This window comes from Agelaius phoeniceus, chromosome Z, assembly GCF_051311805.1.
Source record: "Agelaius phoeniceus isolate bAgePho1 chromosome Z, bAgePho1.hap1, whole genome shotgun sequence".
Taxonomy (NCBI): domain Eukaryota; kingdom Metazoa; phylum Chordata; class Aves; order Passeriformes; family Icteridae; genus Agelaius; species Agelaius phoeniceus.
Genome location: NC_135303.1, coordinates 91,466,194 through 91,481,577, shown reverse-complemented (window position 1 = coordinate 91,481,577; position 15,384 = coordinate 91,466,194). Strand labels below are relative to the sequence as shown.

General features: G+C 45.9%; 1 protein-coding gene across 4 annotated transcripts in view; it reads left to right on the top strand.

The window, feature by feature from the left end:
• Positions 1-2,150: 2,150 nt before the first annotated feature.
• The window catches only part of EPG5 (ectopic P-granules 5 autophagy tethering factor), a 54,898-nt gene continuing 41,664 nt past the window's right edge, over positions 2,151-15,384 (top strand). For all 4 annotated transcript variants that reach the window (XM_054651549.2, XM_054651547.2, XM_054651548.2 and 1 more), the window contains exons 1-9: positions 2,151-2,274; positions 5,856-6,773; positions 8,908-9,151; positions 10,039-10,175; positions 10,743-10,850; positions 11,819-11,892; positions 13,591-13,699; positions 14,013-14,127; positions 14,628-14,778. In XM_054651549.2, coding sequence (XP_054507524.2) covers positions 2,227-2,274; positions 5,856-6,773; positions 8,908-9,151; positions 10,039-10,175; positions 10,743-10,850; positions 11,819-11,892; positions 13,591-13,699; positions 14,013-14,127; positions 14,628-14,778 — 1,904 coding nt within the window. In that variant the 5' untranslated portion in view covers positions 2,151-2,226. The remainder of the gene's footprint in view (positions 2,275-5,855; positions 6,774-8,907; positions 9,152-10,038; positions 10,176-10,742; positions 10,851-11,818; positions 11,893-13,590; positions 13,700-14,012; positions 14,128-14,627; positions 14,779-15,384) is intronic.

Below are 15,384 nucleotides of genomic sequence, written 5' to 3'. Positions count from 1 at the left end.
GGTGCTGGGGAAGGTTTCCCCCTACACCCACGTCCAATTTACCTTTCCCATAGCTACTACAAATTCCAGGTTACACTAGTAACACAAAGACTTCTCAAGCCCTAGGTACGAGGTCCCAGGGAGAGAACAGTGCCTGTTCAAGGCCAGTAACAGGACTGTGATGTGCCACTGAGCTCTGGGTGGGCTCATCCTCCTGGGCATCGGGAGAAGTCCCTCCTGCTCCGGCTGTGGCTCCCTGGGGATGGCCGGGTGCCAGGACAGGGCTCTGGGGGACAGCAGTTCCTGCTCTGGGGCTGAGCCAGCATTCCTGCTGTGCTGGAGGTGTCTCACGCCCTGGGGCACACAGAAGTGACCCCACACTCCCCATCCTGCTCGTGGGGGTTTGGCTCTGCATCCCACATTCCCTGTGGCAGAAGCTTGGGGTGGCCCTATGGATGGTCTTTGAGTCCCTCTAGCAGTCTCTGCTTCGCTGTGGACTCTCTGTGAGTCCCTCTGGGCAGTCTGTCCCTGTGGAAGGTCTGTTGTCCCTATGTCAGTCCCTATGGATGGCCTGTATGTCCCTGTGGATGATCTCTGGGTCCCTATAGTGGGCCCTGGTCATCCATGGAGCGTCTGTCAGTCTCCATGGACAGTCTCTGTGTCCCTACGGCTGGTTTCTGCAGATCCCTACAGCAGATCCCTCTCGCCTGGGGCTGGTCTGTGGGGTCCCCACAGGTGCTCTGTGTGACCATGGACACTCTTGTGGATCCCTGTGTCCCCATGGATGGTCTATCAGTTCCCATGGCTGCTCTGTCAGTCCCTATGGATACTCTGTGTCCCCTTGGATGCTCTTGTGGGTCCCCATGGATGGCCTGTGGGTACCTATGGATGCTTTCTGTGTCCCCATGCATGCTTTTTGTGACCCCATGGATGGTCTACGTGTCCCTATGGAGTTTCTATGGCTCGTTATGGATGGTCTAAGTGTCCACACAAACATTCTGTGTGTCCCCATGGATGGCCTCTCTGTCCCCATGGAGTGTCTGTGTCCCCATGAGTGTCTGTGTGTCCCCACAGAGTGCCTGTGTGTCCCCACAGAGTGCCTGTGTGTCCCCACAGAGTGTCTGTCTATCCCCATGGAGTGTCTGTCCGTCCCCAAGAAATGTCTGTGTGTCCCGATGAATGTCTGTCTGCCCCCACAGAGTGTGTGTCTGTCCTGATGAGGGTCTGTGTGTCCCCATGAATGTCTGTGTGTCCCCACAGAGTGTCTGTGTGTTCCCACAGAGTGCCTGTGTGTCCCCATGAATGTCTGTCTGTCCCCATAGAGTGTCTGTGTGTCCCTATGAGTGTCTGTGTTTCCCCATGGAATGTCTGTCTGCCCCCATAGAGTGTCTATGTATCCCCAAGGAGTGTCTGTCTGTCCCCACAAGTGTCTGTCCCCATAGAGTGTCTGTCTGTCCCCATGAGTGTCTGTCTGTCCCCATGAGTGTCTGTGTGTCCCCACAGAGTGTCTGTCTGCCCTCATGGAGTGTCTGTCTGTCCCCATGGAGTGTCTGTATGTCTCTATGAGTGTCTGTGTGTCCGCATGGTGTGTCTGTCTGTCCCCATGGAGTGACTGTCTGTCCCAACAGAGTGTCTGTCTGTCCCCATGAAATGCCTGTATGTCCCTATGAGTGTCTGTCTGTCCCCACAGAGTGCCAGTATGTCTCCATGGAATGTCTGTGTGCTCCCTACGGAGTGTCTGTCTGTACCCATGGAGTGTCTGTCTGTCCCATGAGTGTCAGTCTGTCTCCATGGAGTGTCTGTCTGTCCCATGAGTGTCTGTCTGTCCCAAGAAGTGTCTCTGTGTCCTCATGAGTCTCTGTCCGTCCCCACGGAGTGTCTGTCTGTCCCCAGGAAGTGTCTGTATGTCCTTATGAGTGTCTGTATGTCCCTCTGAGTGCCTGTGTGTCCCCACAGAGTGTCTATGTGTCCCCATGGAGGGTCTGTCTGTCCCCATGGAGGTCTGTCTGTCCCCACCGACGCTCTCTGGCTCCCCCGTCCCGCCCGCTCCCTCAGCCCCTAGCCCCGCCCCGTCCCACCCTCACGGCCGCGGCCCCGCCCCACCTCGGCCTCGCCCTGTGATTGGCCCGCGCGGCGGGGGCGTGTCCCACCGCTCATCGCTGTGTGTGATTGGGTGGCGCGGCGGGGGCGTGTCCCGCCGCCCGTCCCTGCGCGGCCCGGTGCCGCCCGAGCGCGGGGAGCGGGGCCATGGCCGAGGCCGTGCGACCCCCGCGCCGCGCCCGCTCCCGCCCCAAGGTAATGGCACCGGCACCGGGGGGGGCTCGGGGCGTGCTCCGCCGCCGCGGGGCCGAGGGAGCGACCCGCGTGTAGGGGTGGCCGCGCCAGGCCGTGTTTACATCCGTGTTTGTGCGGCCTCTAATGGTGGAGGGTGGAGAGTGGGGGGAGCGTGTCTGGGCGATGTTGTTGTGGGGCGTTTTTTTTTTTTGTTCCGTAAAAAGATTCCTGCTGTTCTGCGCTCCGTATCCGTGGGTTTGTAGTGTTTACCAGGCGCGTGAGGGTGGTGACAGGCCTTGTGCTGTAGCAGGGTGTAAACAAGGTTTTTATTACGTTGTCCTGCGGCCTCCTCGGGGGTCCCGTGTCCTGTGGGAGAGCCGGGGCAATGGAGCTCGCCCGCATTTACAGTGTTCTACTGTAGTGTGGGCAGACAGTCCTGCAGACAGAGCTGGGGTTGTTCAGCTGCACAAGAGAAGGCTCCAGGGACACCTCAGAGCCCCTGCCAGGGCCTCCAGGGGCTCCAGCAGAGCTGCCCAGGGACTGGGGACAAGGCCTGCAGGGACAGCACCCAGGCAATGGCTCCCAGTGCCAGAGGGCAGGCACAGATTTTGGGCTCTTGGCAATTAGGAATTGCTGGCTGGGAGGGTGGGCAGGCCCTGGCCCAGGGTGCCCAGAGCAGCTGTGGCTGCCCCTGGATCCCTGGCAGTGTCCCAGGCCAGGCTGGATGGGGCTTGGAGCAGCCTGGGACAGTGGAAGGTGTCCCTGCACATGGCAGGGGGTGGAATGAGATGATCTTTAAGTTCCTTTCTAACCCAAATCATTCAGTGATTCTGTGATACTCCATCTTGTCTGCGTTTGGCTTTGAAATGCTGAGAACATGATGCTGTGTGTAGCACATGATAGTGCTGCTTCTTCATGAGTTGGCGCTGCAGTTTTTAAGTATCACTCTTCCTAGGTTTTTATTCTGAGTGTGGTTTTTATTCATGATGTTAGTACTGACAGTTTTCTGAAGGCTTTATTTTCTTTACAGAGAATATTTATGGGAATGATTTGAACTACCTTACAAAGTGGAAATGTTTTCCTTGGTTTCTTGACCTCTTTCTTGTTGTCCCTATGGACGCCCATATAGAGCAAGGACATTGAAGTCATGACTGTCAAAACTCTTTGAAAACACTGAATTAATCGACCAGTGTTCTGTCAAACCAGGGTTAAATCTAAGTGTCAGGTGTGGGTGTGCTTCCTGAAGGGAAGGGAAGCAAAGATTGCAGGCAAAAGCAATCCCAGAAGAATTACTGTGTCTTTGTTTTGGTTTTGATTCAGCCCCCTGCCGTGTGCAAGGCAGTCAGACCTTCAAACTGCTGCCTAAGAGAATTGGTTCCCTGCAGGAAGGTGGTGAGTCATGGATGACACTGCTGTTTCATTAAGGACATGTGTGTGGTGACTCCAGTCTTTAGCCATCCCTTCCAGGTGAAATTCACTGTGAAACAATTCACTGGAGGTGTCACATGTGAGAACCCTAAATTCTCCAGTGCTGCACATGACCCATTTCTGGTATTTCTGTTGCTATTACTGTGCTCACCTCTGTTAATACCTGGGCGTGCCTGAGGATGCAGTTTGCAGGTCAGTCACATTAAGGACTTTTCCATTCCCATGCCACAGGAAAAGCTGTAATGCAATCCTTTGAAAAGCTGGAATTCTTGTGAGCTGAGAGAAAGGCTGGCTCAGCTGCAGAGCTGCCAAGTGGTGGAATGGAGCCCAGGGCTTTCTGACAATGGTAGCCCCAAAGTTAAACTTGTGCAGCACCAGCAGCATTGGGCATGGGGCAAGGCTAATGAGCAGCTGCCATTTTCCCATCCCTGGGAGTGTTCCAGGCCAGGCTGGACAGTGCTTGGAGTGACCTGGTCTAGTGGAAGTGTCCCTGCCTATGGAAAGGGTTGGAATGAGATGGTCTTTGAGGTCCCTTCCAACCCAGACCATTCTGGGGTTCTTTCATATGTGGCTTAAGCAGCATTTTCCTGTGTGTTAGTTCAGAACTTGATTTCTTTCATTCTTTCTCAGATGAAATCTCTTTTAATGATTGTGCCATTTATTTTGCCTAGGAGAGTGAGAACTGAAAGGCACATCACAAATTTTAAAAAACAGCTGGGTCTGGGAGGGATGCAGGCTGATACTGAGAGATAAAGGGAGTTTATTCTGTACGAAGAGTGCAAGAGGAAACGTTGAGATTGTAGAGAGGAGAGGACCACCATGTGTTTGTGAAGTATGTGGATCAATAGACTGTATAAATATGATTTAGTGATACAGTATCCTATGGACGTTATTGACTTTGCGGTAATTGTCAGGAGATGCTTATTATGACAAGTCCTGGCTTAAAGAATTGCACTGATGTATTTTTAGCCTCTCACCTGCAGCTTTAGGTAGTGAGTCAGAGCTGTTTTGTGATCAGAAGTGTTTACAGGTTTTAATACACCAGAAAACAGTACGAAACCCAAGCCAGAGTAATTCCTGTTTTTTGTAAAGGACCTACGACCATATGTTCAGAGTAAAATTAGCCTTGAGATCGAGGTGTTCTTGATCAATAGTGCCTTGGTTTTCATTTATGCTTTCTCTTAAGGCAAAACCATTCAAATATTTAGTAAAATTATATGAGATACTGCAAGCAAGTTTCCAGAACTGTCGTCTTTTTCCTGTTATTATTTCCCCAAATTAAAAGCTTGTACTCATTTCACCTGTGTTCATTGTTACATTATCTGGGTTATCCAAAACTGGAGCACTGTGACCTAACTCCTCAGTTTTGCTCCTAATAAAGTGCTAGATCTACACAATTTACAATTGCTGTGCCAATTTTTTGTTTTACGAGTTGGCAAATGATTTACAGATTATCAAAATCTTAGTTCATTTCCTATGCTGTGTTTTTAGAAAGGAAGCTAATCTACAGTTTAGATTAGATTTATGGAATTATTGAGCCTTAAACTAATGGTAATTTTAAATTGATTTACAGTTTTAATGGCACTGTTAAGTTTTTTTATGTCTCCAGTGTGTATTGCCTGCTGAAAATAGGTATTTCAGTAATTGTTCAGATGTTACCATGGTTTTAGAATGTAGCTAAGGGTTACATTCCAGACTTGCTTTCTGAAATTGCTGTTCTGAAATTACTGTTTTGAAAATATTTCTCCAGTCACTAAAATATTCTGTAAAACTTAAGATGGATCTGGATCACAGAGTAACTTTTTTTTTTTTTTCTGTCGATAGGTGAAATTGAGTAACTCTTCTTAGGTGTCGGGGACCTGTTATGTTGATTGTTTTCTGTGTTGATGAAACAGTCTGTCCTGTGATATTTATAGATTTTTGCTTAGAAACGTTGAAGCCTTGTGCAAGAGCACAAAACGACACACTGGTAGACAGTCTTCATAGGGCAGCTAAAGAACAGAGATTTGTTTGGTATATTTGTTTTTATCTTAAATATTATGAAAATTAATATGTTTAAAAGGGCTTTTGGAGTCATAATGCTGACAAATACTACTTTTGGTGTTGGTGGGATTCGGGATGCAAGATGAAGAGATTCATTTGGCAGTGACACTGTTAATTTTTTGTTTTCTTAGGAAAAAAAGAAAAGAAGTAATGAGGAGCCCCAGGTACAAGAGCCTGATGATGTTTTCCTGCCTCCTGTGGCAGAAGGGTCTTCTCAAGCCAGGAGAGTGCAAGTGGAACATCCTGGAGAATTCACAGAAATTCAGCTCAGAGATGAAGAAGAAGATAGGAGAACTATAAATGATGTGTCTGACACCCCCCAAAATCATTTATCTTCAGCAAATGAAGGGGCTCTGGCAGCGGCTCTGGAGCCTCCCAGAGATGCAGAAGAGGTCAAAGCTGATCCTTCCCAGGAGGAATGTGCGGGGGATGTTGAGAAGAGCAAGTTGGACAAACCTCAGAGCCCTGTGGAGGCAGCTGCTAGTGGATCTAGAAATCCTGACTTACTGAGTAGTACCTTTCAGTCCAGTACTGCTCCCCCTCTGTCAGTGATGGGCTTTGTACAGGGCAGAAGAGCTGAAAACCGACAAGACTTGAGGGATCCTCTCTCCTGCTCTTCAGAGAAGCTTCCTCCCAGCACCTCCCAGCGCCCTGAGCAGTCCAAGGCGCGCGTTCCGCGGCCGGTTTATCCAGACCTGTCCTTGGAGCTGTCCTACGAGAAGCCCACCATCATGGCAGTGAAGCCCCTGCTGCACCACGAGAGGCTGTACCCAGAGCTGCCCTCCGAGCCAGAGCTGGTGCCTTTCACCAGGGAGCAGCTGAAGATCTTCGAGCCCTGCTCCTGGCTGGAGAACGTCGACTCCTATGCCGAGGAATTCGAGAGTGTGGCTCACCAGGACAGGCACGAGTTCTATGAGCTGCTCCTGAACTACATGCGCTGCAGGAAGCAGCTGCTCTTGGCTGAGGCAGAGCTGCAGGCCATGACAACAGACTGCCAAAATGTGAAGGGGAGATTATGGACTTTCAAGGAGCAGCAGAAGACTGTGCAGGTGCTGTTGCTGAAGCTGCTTTTGAAGCCAAACTATTAGGAAATTAACTTTATTTGCCAGGTTGATCATAGTTAAGGTGTTTTGTTGTGAAAGAATCACAGAATGTTAAGGGCTGGAGGGGACTTTAAAAATCATCTAATCCCAAACCTGCTTTCTATGGGCAGGGACACCTCCCACTAGGCCAGGTTGTTCAAGGCCTTATCCAACCTGGCTTTGAGCACTGCCAGGATTGGGGCATCCTTCCTGGTCTGCCTGTGCCAGTGTCTCACCACACCCACAGTAAAGATTTTTTTTCCTAATACCTAGCCTAAATTACCCCTTGTTTCAGTTACTCCCTTTAGTCCTCGTCCTGTTACTACAGCTCCTGATGAAGAATCCCTGTCCAGCTTCCCTGTAGGCCCCTTCCAGATACTGGAAGGTGCTGTGAGGTCTCTACACTCCTCTAGGCTGAACAGCCCCACCTTTCTCAGCCTGTCTTCATAGGGAAGGTGCTCCAGTCCTCTTACTGACTTCTGTGCTTCCTCTGGACTTCCTCTAGCTCTAACAGTTCCATGTCCAGAGATTATTGCCTTTGCTTTCAGTCTCTCCACTGACCCCCAGTACTTGAGAATATCATCCTCTTGAGACTTAAGATGGTTTTTTTGTTTGATTTTTAACCTCTGACGTGTTCAGGGCAGTGGGATATATGTTGGTGATTTCCTTTTGGGTCAGAAAGGATGAGCTGTGTACTCCCAGTTCTGTCCCTGGTGTCAGGTGAAGTTTCCCAGCACTCCAGGCAGACCTGAGGGACAGTGGTGGAGTGACTGTAGCAGTGATGTCCCATCTGGCCTGCTGCCAAGTGTAGGGGCAGTTTCCATTGATGTCATTCCTGCTGCAGGGAGCTCGGGTTGTGCTCAGGAGCAGCCCCGTAGCTCAGAGGGGGCATTAGGGCCATCCACTTGCACTAACTTGTTCCCTAAGTGTAGCTGTGGTTTTTCTTACCTCCAGAATGGGCGTGGTACTCTGTAACATTTTTGCCTGCAAACCAGAGAGGTTGATGGAGCTCTTTGTGGCACGCATCAGAAAAGTTTTCCCCCAGACTCCTTCTGTGACACTTGCCTTGGGAGCTCAGCATCAGTGGGAGTGAATGAAATTGTTCTGCTACTGTTTATAGCCCACACATCATCAAAATTGTCCAAAGATGCTGAACACCTATGCATAGGGTAGATTTTACTGTTTCTGTGAGTGCAGTTCACCAGAGTTGAGGAACTGAACATATCTGGATATTTTCTTTTTTCTTGGGGAATAACACTGAGCCTCACTGGATTCTAAGGTTTGCAGTGATCATTTTTTGTACCAAAAGCAATTTTGGCTTCGCTCTTGCATCTTCTAAGGCCATCATAGAGTTGTGTAAGATTGCTACTTGCTTTATTTCATCCCAATTCACTATATATTTATTGTGTGTACAGAATATTTGTTGTCTTTATACCAATTTAAAATTCTTACTCTACTAATTTAGGAAACACAGGGATGCTTTCAAGTTAAGCTTTCACAGTGCTGGTTCTTAAGAATGTTTCCTGATTGCGCAGAAGATTACCAGGAATGTTATTTATTGTAGGAATAGCAAGAATGTTATTTATTGTATTTTTCTTGTGCTGAAGAAGTAGAGATGAGGCAGAGGAAAACATTTTGAACATGCAGTAGGAAATTGCTGCGAATTATTAGTCTTGGGAGTTTGGGAAGTATTTATCTTGTTCCAGTGAATGTTTTAGCTTTAAAATAGCAGGTCCAAATATATATGGGAGATCTGTAAAATAAGAAGCAGGTGCACTCACTGGGAGTGAGGCACCTGGTTTTGTTCACATTCTCTCAGTGCTGCAGGCAAGTAACTTCTGGCTGTTTCCAAACCTGAGTTACTGAGGGTTCATGAAATATTTTTTTCTTCAGAAATCAAGGATATGAACCTTCAGTGGTTGGTACCTCTCAAAAGCGCATAGGACATTGCCAAATATTTGTCTTTTCCATTTATGAAATGTCCCCTTTTATGAAAGCCTTGAAATCTGTTTAAGAGAGGGTTATATCGTGATCGATTTCAGTTAGGCTGATCCAGCAAAATGTCAGAGCTACTGACATGGAATATTTGTTCTCTTTTCAGGGTGTGTGTGCAGATCAGTGCAAGGTGACAGGCCACCACCGCTACCAGACGGTGGAGCTGAACGAGAGCGTGCTGGGGGAGCTGAAGAAGCTCTTGGAGGCCAAAGCAGAGCACGTGCACCAGACCCTGGCACTGCACTCCTACACCTCGGTGCTGTCCCGCTTGCAGGTGGAGTCTTATGTTTACAGGCTGCTCAGCAGCTCGTCCCTGCTGAGATCCGTGGCCCTGCAGCAGCAGGAACAAGGTGTGTTCGCTGGTCTGGGCTGCTCCCAGTCCTGGTCTGGGTGCCAGCACCTTGTGTGGCTGCAGTTTTGGGCTCTTGTGGTGGAATTTGTGTACTGGAGTGTTTCTCCTCTGTTAGAAAAAAACTGTTGGTCTTCTGTAGGGAATCAGTGAAACTTTTTTCTCAGAGGAAAATGTCCAATTGTCTTGACTTTATCACCTGGGCAGTAAAAGCTGAATGTAGAAGTGACTTCTGCTGTCTGAGCTGCAGACTGACACCAATTACTGCACTGAAACACTGTGTGGATGGACACCTAAATTCCCAATATTTTGTTGTCCAAGGCAATATCTGATACAGTTCTTTTTCCCAATTCTAAAATGAGCTGGATATTTTTCCTTCTTTACTTCCTCTTGGAAGGTCTTTTGAAATCTTAAATTCTTAAATTAAATAATTCTTAAATTAAATAATTCTTAAATTAAATAATATTTAGAACTATCTTTTTGCTTTTCATCCTGAGTGTTTTGTTTAAGCTTGTGCCAATATAATCTTTTAGCTAAAGTATTTCTCCTCCTCCTGCCTGAGATACTTTTCTTTCTTGTTGCTCCTCCCTTTGCACTCCACCTCTCAGATAGTTTATGTGCATGGTAAATGGTGGTTCTTAAAAAGCTGATGTTGAGGGAAGGCCTTTTGTGAGAGTAACCACAGTATATTCTTCTTATAATTAGTGTCCAGAGCTTAATTACAAGATTAAACAAAGTGCTCTTAAGTATTCTCTTCTGACAGATTTAGTGTTGAAATGTCTTGCTGTCTGCTCTCATACAGAGAGCAGTTTTATGTCCACCCCCAAACCCATTTTTCATGCTGCTACTTCTTGTCAAAGCTTCATTAATTCTGTTTTTAATTTACAGTTTCAAAGCAGTCAGAAAATCTCTCTTCAGACTTGAGCCACTTGAAGGAATGTATCAGTGTCCTTTTCAGCTTCACTCGCAGGGTTATTGAAGATCCTCAGTTTCACAGTGACCTTCTCATGTGGCTGCAGAGACTGGTGAGGGAGTAGACATGGATATATCTGATCCAGCACACAGGATGAATTCAGGAATAATTTCTGGAAGTGTTACTGTTTTGCTTCCTGTCTCATGGGCAATGTTTTTTTTTGGTGGGGTTTGTTCTATTTGTGGAACAGAATCTCTTAGCAGATCTTTAGAATTGATTCCTTTGTCTGAAAAAATCAAGTATCATTAGTGAGGATTGGCACCTGAGCAGCCAATACTACTCACAGTGAACTTAATAATACTCATTGTGCTTTTACTTATTTTGAAATTAGAGCTGTTCAGACTTGCCATGTTGGAGAAACCTTTGTTCTTGCCAATTTCTAAATAAATTAGATTTTAATGTAGTTGTAGAAAAACCAGTTACTTTGTGCCAAAAAAATGGTTTGTGGCAAGGCAATAAGGCAAGCAAACAGATTTTAAATTTTGTTCTCCTGTAACATGCTCTGAAAATTCAGGTGTGTTAGAAAGGGTGAGAAATGAACAGTATTTCTCTAGTTAGCAGCACTGTAAGGAAATGAACTTCAGAGTTATTTAGTTGATTTCAATACACTTCCCTCTAGGTGTCTGTGCTGCAGAGAATTGGCTGTCCAGGTGACCATCTCTTCCTCTTCAACCACATCCTTCGGTGTCCAGCTGGCATCAGCGAGTGGGCTTGTCCATTCATCCAGGTGTGAATGTTTAATTCTTTACTGCCAGCAGGTTGGAGTGGGAGTGGCCTGGGTAGGGGACGAGAGTGTCTTGTGCCTGCTTAATCCCTCATGACTGCCTTTCCAGATGTGTGGAATCATGGTGGCAGTGAGGGGTTTGTCAGGGAATACGTTAGGCCAGCCGTGTTCAGGTTGACAGGGGAACACACTTAACTCTTGACTGGAGAGATTCCATGGAAGGGAGTCAAGGCCTTATGCACCAGGTCTTGGGAGTGTTCTCCAAAAAGTGGAAGGCATATTTAGACTTGAAGCAGCAGCTGTATAGAAAAAGTGAGATTGGAGTCAGCTCTGTGCTGTGTAAGGGATCAGGAGGAACAGATATTTTAATATCCTATACGTTGGAGTGGGACTGCTTTCCCTGGAAAGTTCAGGGACAAAGGGTTCACTTTGTCTTGTCAGATGGATTGTGGATATCCAAAGGCACCAGGGTGTTTTTCAAAGAACATATTTGCTCTTCTAAGAGGAGGAAAACATTGGAAATCTAGTCACAGGAAAATTACACTAACAGGAAAGGAAAACAATGTAATAGAAGTATAGAATAGAAAAGATTAGCTTGGGAAAGACCCTTAATATCATTGAATCAAATTAACCTAATGTGGTAGGATTTTATCTTCCCTTGTGCTCAGTGTCTGAATTACCCCTGGTGCCCAGACCTACATGTGGCACAAGAGAGAGATTGTCTTTTTTTTTTGTGCAGTTTTTGATCTGGGTTTTTCCTCTCCCACCCCTCCTTTAGTTTTTTTAAGTAATTCTTTTGGACAAGTCACAATATTTTGCCATGGCAATACTTTGTCTAGGGTGTGGGTGCTGTCTTTTATGGATTATTCTAAGGCTTAACAAAAAGCTAATGAGAAATGTGGATTTCTCTGCTGAGAATAATTTCCCCTTTGCTTATTTACATTTACTTAGATTTTTGCATTTAATTTCAGATCAAAGTCTTGGGTAACCCGTCGGGTGTCTTTCATTTCATGCAATCTCTTGCCTTGCTTATGTCTCCTGTCAAGTAAGTATGAACATGATTTTATAAATATGTTCTGATTATTTAAGAATAGAAAACACAACATACAATCTACTTGTAAAACTCTGAAAGTTCATTGCAGGCAAAGTCATAAAAGTGGGCACAAATAGATTCACAGTTTAATTCAAGCTCTTTTTACTCATTCATCTTAAAATTCAGCCTTGGCAGCACCTCCTTGTGCTGTACACAGTATGATGCAGCTTTCTTTCAGCTGTGAAATAGCTCATGACAAACCCACACATTTTGTTACTGTGGCTTCTGAAATCTGTCTTGCTTTGCACCATGGCCTGTTTTCTGTACTGTCTCTGCAACAGAATCCCCCGAGTAAAGGTGTTGAGATGGTGTACACACTGATTGGATGTGTTGATATATTTTTCATCCTTTAAAAAAAAAAGTAAAAAAAAATCTTGTAGGAATGTGGTGCTTGGAGAAGGTAGTTAATGAAATCAGTCACGAGTGAAAGCAGTTATGTTCTCCAGATAAAATACATCACTTGCCTCTCCCTCTGCCCAAATCTTGAGGTCAAAGAGTCAAACTGCTGGTATTTAGGGTTGTCACTGTGATCTTGATAGCTTGGGTTTGAGTTAAGTGGGAGTCTTGTTATTGAAAACTGTTACTTTAAAGGGTATCATTTTTACATTTAATTTCTAGAACTGCCTGGGAAAACCAGTGTATCCTGAGGGAATGTGTGTTGCCAGTGCCTTTTGGTACTTGTGTTTGGAACAAAGGCCAACTTAATGTGTCTGGAGTACTGCTCTAAATGCTGATACCAGAACTCAGAGCCTCCACAGGGTCTGCTCTTACTGGTAAAAGAGCTGAGGCTTATCAGTTACAGCTCCTGCATGTCAGGAACCAGATTATCCCAGAGTCATTTACAGTCACAGGATTGTTTAGGCTGGAAAACACCTTTAAGGTTGTTGAGTCCAAGCCTTAACCCAGAGCCACTGTGTCCACTGCTGAACCATGTGTCCTCTGGTGCCACATCCACAGGCCTTCTGAACACTTCCAGAGATGTTGACTCCTCCACTGCCCTAAACAGTCTGTTGCAGTGCCTGACCAAGTTTCCATGAGAAAATTTTCCCTAATATCTAATCCAAACCTCCTTTAGTGCCACTTGAAGCTCTTTATGGTCCTGTCATTTCTAACTGGGGAGCAGAGTTTGATCTCCCCACAGCTGTTCCCAGGGGAACACTGCACTCCTGTCAGGAGCTGTGCAGAGCCACAAGGGCCCCCCTGAGCCTCCTTTGCTCCAGGCTCAGCCCCTGCCCAGCTCCCTCAGCCTCTCCTGGGGCTCCAGCCCCTTCCCAGCTCCGTTCCCTGCCCTGCACACGCTCCAGCCCCTCAGGGTCTCTCTTGTCCTGAGGGCCCAGAGCTGTCCCCAGCACCTGAGGTGCCTCAGCAGGGCCGGCACAGGGACAGGCCCTGCCCTGGGGCTGTGTCACAGCCTGGCTGGGACAGCCCAGGGGCCATTGGCCTCCTGCCCCCCTGGGCACCCTGGGCTCGTGTCCAGCCCCTGGCACCAGCACCCCCAGGGCCTTCTCTGCCAGGCATCTTTCTGCTTTGCTTGCTGATTTCTTCCTCTTGCATCTGGATTTTTTAATATCTTCCCTTAACGGAAAGGTTATTAAATTCAGAATTTTTACTTTTCTAATTTTTTACACTTGATTTTTCACTTTAAAACAGAAATCGCGTGGACTTCATGTGCCATATGAAACCAAGTGAAAGGAAAAGTTCCTCTTCTTCTGGGAAGGAATCTGGGAACTGGACTCTGGTAGATGAAGGAGGAGAAGAGGTACAGCAGATGACTTCTTTTGTTTCTCTTTGTTTTGTCCTTTATGCTTTTGTTCAAGCTCATTGATCTTTGTGAAATGGGTGAAGCAAATCTGACTTGTTAAGTTAAAAAGCATGGTTTGAATTTGCTTCTATTTTAGTCTCATTTTATCTCTGTGGTATAACTGTAGAGTGGAGCTTGCAGTAGTGAGTATTAGCAGAGAGAATTCAAATATTTCAGTTACTCCTAACAAAACTCTAATTAGTACAATAGTGAATCCCTTTACTACTGGTTTTACTGTAGAGACACTGAAAATACCTGTATTTATCTATAGGATGAGGATCCTGAAACAAGCTGGATTCTGCTCTTGGAAGATGACTTGATTGCTCTGTTGTCACAGTTCCCATTTCACGAGCTCTTTCAGCAGTTCCTTGGGTTTACCTCTGAAGGTAAATCAGTTGCTAGATGGTTATTCTTCATTTTGTTTATGCTAATTATATTAATGACTGCCACTGCCAAGAGTGCTACTGTACTATGAAACTCTCTGAGAAAAATAATAATGAACCTGTGCAGCAGCTTGCAGGCTAAAGGGATGAGCTGGAAGTATATGCCATGTGTATGGGATAAATAAAAACCTGATAGCAACATGCAAAACATTAGAGTCTGTTCCCTTAGTTTGGGTTTGGCTGTCAGTTACCTTCCAAAAGTGCTTTCAGAGCTATTTTTCCCCCCTCACATTTTAGTTGTAATTGCTTGCCAGAGATCTTACTACCTGCATGCTTTATATGCACTTTCGTACTTAGCAGGTTTTTATTGTTCATTTCATAAACAAAGTATGCATTCCAGTTCAAAATATTGTGAATTGTTGCTTTGAGTGCTTGTTAAGTTACTTAAAAATCCAGAATTCACACTCTTTTTTTTGACACTTATTTTTGTGTCTCTATCTTAGGTGCTTATTTTCCTGAAAAAACATCTCCCCAGAAGATGATGAAGATTTTTGCCTTTGCAAACTCCTTAGTGGAACTTCTGTCTGTGGGATTAGAAACATTTAACAGAGCACGGTACCGACAGTTTGTGAAGAGAATTGGTCAGCTCATCAAGTAAGAGATTTTTTTTTTCTCTGTGGTGTGATTGAATCTATTTTATACATACATTAGATATTCAGAGCTGCTAAAAAATCCCAGAACTGACCATCAAACAACCAAAAAAATCCAAACCCCACCCAAACGATTCTCAGGGGGGTTTTGCTCTGACATTTGGTCAGTTCAGTGTTAGCCAGTCTGGGAATCTGAAATGGGGAATTGCAAAATCTAAATGCTGTGGGTACAGAGGAGCCAGGTGAGCTGTGGGACATCAGGCTGATTTCTGTTAGTGATGTTGTTAGGCTTGTCTTGGGTAGTCACTGAAACCTAACTAACAGGAATTCCTTGATTTTCCCCTCCCTATAACCAATGGTAATGCTTTATTTCTGTTGTTACCTAGAATTGTTTTGGGGTTTTTAGTTTGCTCCCTGCAAATTGTCCTATTGTTGCAGTAAGTAAATGTATTTGAAGCCTAAATGCTGCTCTTTATTTTTAAATCTCTGGCATTTACTCTACATGGCTTCTATGAGTGTATTCTCAAGGGGGAATACAGTCAATTCAGAAACAAAATCCTTCTTTTTTTTTGTGTTATGGAGGCAGTAGCTTTCTCAGTGTAATTATTCC